The sequence below is a fragment of the Anneissia japonica genome, unplaced genomic scaffold (assembly GCF_011630105.1).
Source record: "Anneissia japonica isolate Jap-2015-1 unplaced genomic scaffold, ASM1163010v1 scaffold4058_len632159_cov189, whole genome shotgun sequence".
NCBI lineage: Eukaryota > Metazoa > Echinodermata > Crinoidea > Comatulida > Comatulidae > Anneissia > Anneissia japonica.
In genome coordinates, this window is record NW_022735300.1 from 170,578 (window position 1) to 180,622 (window position 10,045).

General features: G+C 38.0%; 1 protein-coding gene across 1 annotated transcript in view; it reads right to left on the reverse strand.

Moving 5' to 3' along the window:
• The window catches only part of LOC117116554, a 9,333-nt gene extending 2,003 nt beyond the window's left edge, over positions 1 to 7,330 (reverse strand). Inside the window, exons 1-4 of the mRNA XM_033260620.1 lie at positions 7,086 to 7,330; positions 2,519 to 2,614; positions 1,469 to 1,603; positions 518 to 564 (exon numbers count right to left, since the gene is read on the reverse strand). Of these exons, the coding sequence (XP_033116511.1) occupies positions 518 to 564; positions 1,469 to 1,603; positions 2,519 to 2,614; positions 7,086 to 7,248 (441 nt within the window). The 5' untranslated portion in view covers positions 7,249 to 7,330. The remainder of the gene's footprint in view (positions 1 to 517; positions 565 to 1,468; positions 1,604 to 2,518; positions 2,615 to 7,085) is intronic.
• Between the last annotated feature and the right edge of the window lie 2,715 nt (positions 7,331 to 10,045).

Sequence of the window (10,045 nt, forward strand, 5' to 3'; positions counted from 1 at the left end):
ATACATCGTGTAGTATAGCTCTCAACGAATGTTGTCCTATAAATAAATTGTTTAATAAAATTCCTCTGACGGGATTCGAACCTGCGACCTCTCGCTGTCAAGGCGAGCGTCATAACTGACCAATCAGCATCACCGAAAGCTGTCGGTGATAGGATCGTCGGGTGCAGTGTGAGTGGTTGGCTTGAAGCTCGGTTTCCATACAATCGCTACACGCTATCGCCGACAGCTTTCGGTGATGCTGATTGGTTGGTCGAATCGGGGAGCCTTCACGATTGCGTCGAGGACAGCTGCGCAGTGGGCCTACAACTATTGCACTGAAAACACTCTAGCGACAATGTAGCGATTTTTAAAGAAAACCAGGCTTTATACGCAGCCAGAGCCCGCTGCGTTTCGTTGTAACTTTTAGCAAAGAGTATGACTGCTTGCTTTTAGCCATAGCTGGAGCACACATGAATCAGGTTGCATGGTATAAGATTTGTATCATCCACTCCTCTCTATTAATTAGATCAACACTTACCGGAATATAGAATCTGGTATCACACTTTATTTCTAGGTGCATCCATTCTGAAAAAGATCATATATAAGTATGTCAACGTCTCTATGCCTACTAAAGTCCAATAAAACTTGTTCAGTTTAGTGACGTAACAGGCATTAGTTTAAATAATTTAATGTTCGTCTGTAATATCACGTTCATTTGGTGAACACAGTTAGAAATAAACGTTCAATTGCTTTAGCAAATAATAATGTTAAAAAGGGACAAAAACGTGGATTATACAAATAAACAAGACCCAGTGAAGTAATGATGGGGGGGGGGGGCATGTAGCTTCCTTAGGCTGGCGGATTTCCTGGTCTCTAATTCCACTGTGGGGTTTTAGATGTGCTCGTTCTTTTTAATCATTTTTGTCATTGTATTCTTTAAACGATGAAATAAATGATATGATATCAGTTGCGGATCCAGGAATTTGATATACAGGGGACCAGGAAGGGTCTATATTCTTATATTTTGATTATGCGGCACCTCTACTTGGCCAAAAATGGCACTCACAGAAATAAAAGATGAATTGGATTGAATTAAATTTAATCTAAAATTAATTTAATCTGCCACTGGATTATAACGTGATATAGGCCTATGTCCTAAAGTAAGTGCCAGAGATGTCAGAATGACCGATGACACTAATGGTAGTGGGAACTTTGGGTCCCAATTCGGGTGACCTGCGGACCGCCACACGAGAGCGCAAAGGCGTTACGCCACTGCAACGACCAAAAACACATACACAGAATTACACTCACGATGATGGACGGGTTAGTAGTGTGATTACTGCCAATTGAATAATGGTAAGAGGGTGCAATGGCAACGATAGGGTTGAGAGTGAAAAAGCTGAAACTTGAATTACAGTCTTTGGCTATCAGCTACCATTAGCAGAAGGTCAAATATGCTATGATGCATCCAATGAAAATATATATTTACCTCCTTCTTTCACCGGCAGAGGACATGGAACGTCAAGAAACAAGCCACAGTCAAAACTGGAGTGGAAGTCAAACGGCGCCATGCCAGGCTCAAAAACCACTGACGCATCAAGAAAACCACCATCAACGTCAGCTACTGCATATCAAGAAAATATACACACCCTAATGTAAACTATTGTTATTAATATAGGCCTATATGAAAATAGACGAGTGTTATAAAACCAATCAATAATAATAATAATAATAATAATGATAATATTAAACAACAATAACAACAACAACAAAAACAACAATAATAATAATAACAGCACCGAATTATCAAAACTTGTATGAAACTTAAAAAAGCAACACCCAATGCAACATCAAATGGTCAATAATTGACAAAGCTACGCCATACAGTACACAGACAAAACGCTGCAATCTCTGCCTTACATAGAAATTTCACATACTTTATTCAAACAAACCATCAACTTTATTAAACAAAAGAACAGAGCTGCTTTCAAAATGCAGACACAGAAACAAATTTCTACTTAAGAATACGTTAAACACAATTAGCATATACACCTGATGAGCCTCATATATACCTTCATTATCTTCCTATCAACTCACTCCTGCATAAAACAGCTGTAGAGTAAATTCACATATATATCTATACTATACGTATAGGCCTATACATATACATATACGTATATTATGTATGTGTGTATATGTATATACGTATATATATGTATATATGTATATAATAATATATGTATATGTATGTATATATATATGTATATATATGTTATATATATATATATATATATTTATAAATATATATAAGAATTAAAGATGAACAAAGAGGAAGAAAAATCACTCGAAAAACCCTGTACAAAAAGATAAGAAAGAGGGACAGAACAAAAACAAGGGCTTTTTCTGCAAACGCAGGAAAAGCCAATAATAATAATAATAATAATAATAATAATAATAATAATAATAATAATAATAATAATAATAATAATAATGACAACAACGATAAGACGTAATAACTACAAATAAACAGATTACTTACATGACATAACGTACGCGTTTAATAAAACATAACTGGTCTCTGAAGTCACCCTTTTGGGAATGCTTGTATAAATAATGTCCGGGCTTCCAAGGGGACCTAAGTTAAAAATACAAGAATATTTCGTTTTAAGATACAATCAGTTCGTGTACAAATAAACTGTTTAGTGAATTTATTGAAAACGACAAGAAATAATATCAAGAAAAAAACTGTTTCACGATTAACTATAGTAATGTAATGTTGTTAAACAATTTTGTAAAGTGTCCGGTATGAGTTTGAATGAGACAAAAACAAAGGCAATGTCGATTGGCAAAAACAAAAATAGAACAGATAAACCAGGTAACCTAAATTGGTTAAGTAACCCTATTAAAATATTAGGGATATATATAGGTTACAATAGCAAAGAATGTAAGTTAAATTGGGGATCTAAATTGACGAATTTTGAAAGATTACTTAATACCTGGAAAGGTAGAGACCTAACGTATTTTGGCAAGGTAACTGTACTAAAAAGTTTAGCGTTGTCTAAATTAATCTATAATGCATCCATAATAGGAGTACCGGACTACGTTATTTCTCAAGTAAATTAGTTGTCGTATGAATTTGTATGGAGTGGAAAAAAGGAAAAAATAAAAAGAAAGACATTAATTGGTAATCAAATGAAAGGAGGAATGAGCATGCCAGATTTCTCACTGAAAGTAAAAGCTCTTAAAATTGCCTGGGTAAGAAAACTTCTTTCTAGAAAACATAGCAGATGGAAATTGATACCATTATATTATATCAACAGGGTTAGTAGCGGAAATTCAATGTTTGGTATGTCGAATTTAAACATGGAAAATCGTAAGATATTCCAATGTATACCACCCTTCTACATTAAGGTCATAGAAGCCTATGTTGATTTTAATCAAAATAATATAGATACAATTAACACATATGAAGGAATCGTTGAACAAAATTTATGGGATAATACAAATATTACATTTAAGTATAAATCAATATATTTTACTAACTGGACCTTATCTGGATTAAATAAAATAAAAGATGTGATAATTTTAAATCGTTTTGTGAACCCACTTGAAATCAAAGAAAAGTTAAAAACAAGTAGGAACTGGATTAGTGAATACCATACGCTCATAGAGGCAATCCCAAAAGATTGGATGGATATAATTAAGCAACAGGATAGTTTTAATGTAAACTTGAATGCAAATGAATGCACTGCAATCGATCAAATTATGAAAATAAAAGCAAAAGATATTTATTTACATTTTGTAAATATAACATTTACCTCTTTGCTTTTCTTCCTGCTTCCTGTCTCTTTTTTAGACTTTAATAAACAATAACATAATTGTAACACTATTTACTTATTGTTTATTTAAATATTATTAAATATGATTATAAACTTAAATGACATATATATAATCCTTTATATATTGTATTTTTCAAAGAAATACTTAAACAATTATAATCCTGTACTAATATTAGTCCCCCTGTCGGGGAAGAGCCGGCGCCAAGTACGGTATACAACACCTCGCACATACACTGCTCGCACTAAACAGCTTTTAATCTCTAAAATTTGACAGCTTATTAGTAGGGCATGCTTGAATTGTATTTTTGGGGCTCCAGATCTGATGTTGTCCTTGCTAGAAATTCCCTGACAGCGGGAGGTCCAGAGGTCCCCGACGAGGGATGCTTTTCCTCCTCTCCGGACACCTGCTAGCGTCGACCCTGCTCAAACGCAGCGTCTGGGGCTTCCAACTCCTCTCACTCGACCACACTTGGGCTGCTATGCAGGGGTGGGCTCCAAATATTTTCCGACCGTGGGGATGGAACATGTCTGACTGGGGGAGTGGGGTCCAAACCAAGGGGTCAACTAGAGCCTCGGTCAGGGTCTCGAAATAAAAAAAATCTCTGGTACGGTTCACGGGGGAGAGTTTTTATGGATTAGTGTGGCCCAAATTGTGCTTTTAAACTACAAAAGGGATTGGCAATAGAACTAACGTTATTTGCATGGGCGTCGATCGGTGGGGGACAGGGGGACACGTTCCCCACTTTCCAAAGTAGGAGGGGGGATATCATCTCAAATGTCCCCACACTTTTCATCAATCTTCTATAATTAAAATCCCACTTTTCAGAGCTAGTAAAAAAAATAACAATTACGCATGACTGTTTTGAATTTTGTCTGTTCACTTGTGCTCTTTTCCAATTATGGTGCATGTTATTATTGGACCATTACCGGGTAAAAACGCAATTGTTTGTACATTTCGTAGCCATCTCAGTAATCACATCGATTTTATGGGTGCAAGGGTTATCAGAGGCTAAATTTATTGTGAAAACAATGTACTGTACGTTGTTAAAATTGGAAGCGTGTAAATCTATTAGGCCAATATTTTTACAAACTGAAAAGTGCACAATTTCTACTATAAACGATTTATTAATTTTGTATATTATTATCACCCCTACGTATATACTAGTGCCTAATATTATCTGCGTACATAGATTCTTGTTTTTCCTAATTAAAAAAAAATTATAGTTGAATTTTATATAGCCGTTATTAAACAATAATTATACACGGACACGTCTATCTATTTCGATTTATTTAGGTAGTGATACCACAAGTTTTCAAACTCCAGTGTTACGTTGACGCAATCTTGCAATGACGTAATAATAATCAGTTTGTTCAAGTGGGGCCGAGACGACCTTCTCCCTCCCCTTAATTTTTCAAAATTATAAAAAATAAATGGGAAAAAAGGAAAATTGTAATTAGAATGTAGGTCTGAGAGTGCAATTTCCGGCCATCTAGAGATGTCATAATCATAAATTTTACCTCAGCCCCAACATGGTCTACACTCTCCATCTGTAGAAGTCCCTCCCTGGGCCCACTTTATTTCAAATTCCTGTATCAGCCACTGTATTTGAAAATGTATTGTGGAAATAAATGTTAATTTCATTCCTTAGAATCAATTAGATACGACTTAAAAAAGGCTATAGGCGCCAAAGCTTCCGGGGGGGCTTTGCCCCCTTGACCCCTCCGGGACCATAGGCGGTCCCATGGCCCCCAAACAAGGCTTGGCCTACGGCCCACCCACGGCTTCCTTATTTTGTATTTCGTCCCCACCCCCACTTTCAACGGATCGACGCCCTTGGTTATTTGGATAGGCAAATTTGTATTTTTGATCCGACGACCTCTTCATGGCCTCGGACGACGAGGGATCCAAGCTTGTCCGTGACGAGGTGGGAATGAGAAAGTGTAACCCGGCCCTCGCTGGTGCCACTGCTCCAGGAGTGCGTCCCCCAGACCATTGCAGATGCCGCATACAATGTGGCGTAGCTACGGGCAGCGCAGCTAGTGCAAAGCAGGGGTACAGGGCTATTAAGGGCCCATTAATAAGATCTAAAAATAATTATTTATTTATTTCCAACTTAATATTTTTGAAGAATAAAACGTCCAGCGGGTCCCTCAATAATAATGGTTTTTAGAGGAGTAATTATTGATTACTGTGTTGATTTCAAATACGTGGTGTATTCAAGGGTGCCTGCCCCGCCCCTTATTTTTTTCAAAATTATAAAAGAAATGGAGAAAAAAAGGAAATTATATTAAAATTAAAGTCTAAGAGTGCCATTTCCGGCCATCTAGAGGTGCTATAATAATAAATTTTCTTACCTCAGCCCCAACCATTGTGGGGCTGAGGTGCTCTCCAGAACAGCTGATGAGACTGAATACAGGGGCGGATCCAGAGATGTCCAAAAGGGGGAGGGGGCAGAAAGTGGGATCGATCCAGATAATACCACCCTTGGGGTTCCGGGGCATGCCCCCGCGAAATTTTTTGTATATATGTTGTGACATACGCAGCAAAAGTCCATGTTAAAATCAAAATGTAATTGCAAAATTCAATGTCTAATTTATCAAAACGTAGGCGTAAATTTCTCAAAATGTAGTCTAGTTTCCCAAAATGAAGTTCTAATTTTTCAAAACGTAGTTCAAATTTTCAAAAATGTAGTTCTAATTTCTTTTAAAAATTTCTAATTCAAATTCAGAACGTAGGTCTGACTTGATCAAACGCTCTCTCCAAATCGTAAATCAAAACAGCCTAACATGACTGGTTTGAAATACATTACAACAACAAAAGACATGCGAAATGTAAGTCAAAACTAGTCAGCCAAGCGTGACGTTGGCCTGTTCCACTAATGATGGGGGAATCACTTTTCGCTGCAGTCCAATGCCGTGAACAACGCCTGGCATAGGGCTCGTGATCGCGGTACCCTGACCATTACAAATTATCAGACGCACTAATTGGTCTCTGAGGCGTTTTGTGAGATTAATTTTTTCTTTTTCTTTCTTTCTTTTTTTTACCTTCCAAAAAAAAAGAGGGGGCCTAAATCCTCCCCTGGAATAGTTACGAATCCGATTATCATTAGTATTTATTAGTACTATAGCCTAGCCGTTAGGAGTAAGGGGTAAAGTAATTGCAGTTCTTATGGTGAATTTTCTGAGAACTTTAGGGAATTCCTCTATCACATGAAGGGCAATTTATCTACGCCCTAATACAATGCTAAAACAAACTATGTCATTTACCACATGTATTGATGTCAAGAGATCCGTTGTTAGGCTTGCTCATTTGATATTTGATCGGTGGACCCGGAACAGTTGTCCATGAAATAAGGTCGCACATTCCCTTATGCTCCGAATAATGTAAAGACGAGAGAAAAAGCAAGGCTACGTAATATGTTCTCCACATTTTGCTAACTGACGATCTACATAAGTTTACTCAACCGCAATAACGACAATATGTAACCGAAATTATCAATAGTCGCCGATTCCACATAAGAATTATTATTTATTACTAACTTCCGTGTTGGTCTAAAATGAAAAGAATGTAAGAATTGCTTCATACCCGACACTTCCTAACAGTGGCGTAACGCTGGGGCCGGGGGCCCTGTGGCTTTCTGAGACTGGGGGGGGGGGGCCTCGGGTTCCGGTCGCCAATTCCATTGTGGGATTTTAGATGTGCTCGTTTTTTACTACTCTATTGTATTCATGTTTGTCATTGTATTCTAAATGTTTTTAACAACGAAATAAATGAAATGATATGAGACACATTATGCTGTTATGTACTGTACAAACAAATACAATGCTAACAAACAAATCTATGATATTTAAACGATTATAAGGGAATAGGCTGGCATGGACCATGCTTTGCAAGTATGACCCTTAATTAATCTAATAGGTTTTGAAAATAGGCACGATCAGACGAACGGATTTTTTAGGTCAAATTGAGCTGTATTACTAAATACAGATTCTGGATTTCCTACCGTCTTAACCTCTGCTGAAGACTTGGCTCAGATTTAGGTGGATTGCTGAAATCAGTGAAGTATCGTCAGTATTTTTGATGTAGGCTATTTGAGGCAGCAGCCTCTGCCCTTTTCTTTTCTTCACGCTTTTTGTAGCCGGATTGATATTGCCGCTTCATAGTTGATGAATACCGAATAATATTAAAGTAAGTCCAATGCATTTTTGATGTATTTGAGGCAGCAGCTAAGCTGCTTGTTGAGAGCAGTTTAGCTCAGTCCGCTAATCTGGTGATGGTAGCCAATGTGTGTGCGCTGAACCGAGGAGATCTCTAGGTCCCATGTTCAATTCCCGTCGCTGCCTCTCCCTGTATTTCAGCTGGAGGGCTGTACAAGTTATAATAGCGCACCGTCTTTCGGATGAGACGTTTAAGCCGTTGGTCCCGTGTGCATTGATGGCCCATGTGCAAGATTTTTTCTTAAAATCAGTCAATGAAATGTTTTTAGGCATGCTCAGCTGCAGGTCCCCCGTATGCGGCCCTAAACCCCGGGGTAGCGTTGCTACCGGCGCCCCAGATTTGGGGTCTGGAGGCCAGCAAAAGTACTGCCATCCATGGGGCCCAGAATTCCTAATTTAAACAATTTCAGACATAAGTAGATAAAAATATTGTTTTCTATATTATTAACGTTATCATGATTTCTTGTTTTTTCTCGGGGCCCTGGGGCACTGGTCCCGTCTTTTTCCTCTTCTCAGCGATATTGATGCTCAGGAGCACTCCTACTGAAAATGATAGATAGATTAGGCCTACAGTAGTTAATTAGTTCTGAGTCTCTAAAGGGCCTTAAGATTCAGGCGGGCTCCTCACGGCCCTTTTTTTGTCCAGGTGCTAGATCGAGGACGAGGACCCTGTTTAGGACCCTTCGGGGCTTCTTCGGGGCCCCTAAAAGTCGGGGGCCCTGCTGACCGCCGCATGAGAGCGCATAGGCGTTACGTTAAGTGTTGCTTCCTAAGGTGGCTATTAATAAATACTATAATAATAATCGGATTTGTAACTATTGTAAGAGGGGCATATTCGGTCTCAGCAGTTGTTCTAAACTAATCGAGAAAATTAGTGGCACGTAAAATTAAGCAAGGGAATTCGAAATAGAGGGGCCAGGTGGGATTTTCACAGGCGAGGATAAAGACCACCTCAGCGCCCCACCATGGTTGGGGCTGAGGTAAGACAATTTATGATTATAGCACCTATTGATGGCCGGAAATGGCATTCTCATACTTAAAATATAATGAATATAATTTCATTTTTCCCCCATTTTTTAAATTATTTTTGAAAAAATAGGGGACGGACCGGCTGGGCCCCCTTGAATTGAAATCAATACAGTAATCAATAATTTATTTATTTATTTACACTCTCATTCAACAGCGGGAAACCCGCCACTTACAGAATGGATTAAAATATTAAACATTAAAATAAGGCAATATGATTAATATAATTAAAATAATAATAATAATAACAGTAACAAAAATTCATCTTATACTCTTTTAAAAACCGAATATTATTGAGGGGCAAATTAGTATTTTTTTTTTCTTCAAAATTAAGTTGGAAATTATTTTAAATTATTATTTTTAGGTCTAATTATGAATTTGCTTTGCACTGGCTGGACTGCCCGTAGCTACGCCACTAATGTGCATTATGTGATACCCGGTAGATAGTAGACGTTGATGGCTCAAGTAGTTTTGGAAAATCTTGAATACAATTGAGCATGACTTTTTTTCCTTCGGACATTTTATCAATGGGTTGGGGAACGACCATTTCTTGGGAGGCTTTACGATAACCCTATAAAGTGGGGTTGTGGTGAGTGAATATTGCAACTGCTGAAGAGGTGCTCAATAATAATAATAATAATACCCAAATATTTATAAGGCGCCTTTCAAATTAAATGATTAAGGGCGCGAGCGTTATTACCCCTGGTCACTGGATAACATACAAACAGCGGTGGCGCCAGAAATTTGCGACGAGTGGTCCAAACTAAGGGGCCGACGAAGCCTCGGTGGAGGGCCCGGAATAAAGAAAATCTCTGATAGGATTCACGGGGAGAGTTTTCATGACTTTTTATGATCCAACATGTGCTTTTAGACCACGATATTAGGGACTGGGAATCATAAAAAGGTTTATTATTTTAAAAAATCTTTGATCCGACGTCCAAGTCGTTCGTCGGACGACATGGGGGGGGGGGTCCAGGCCTGTC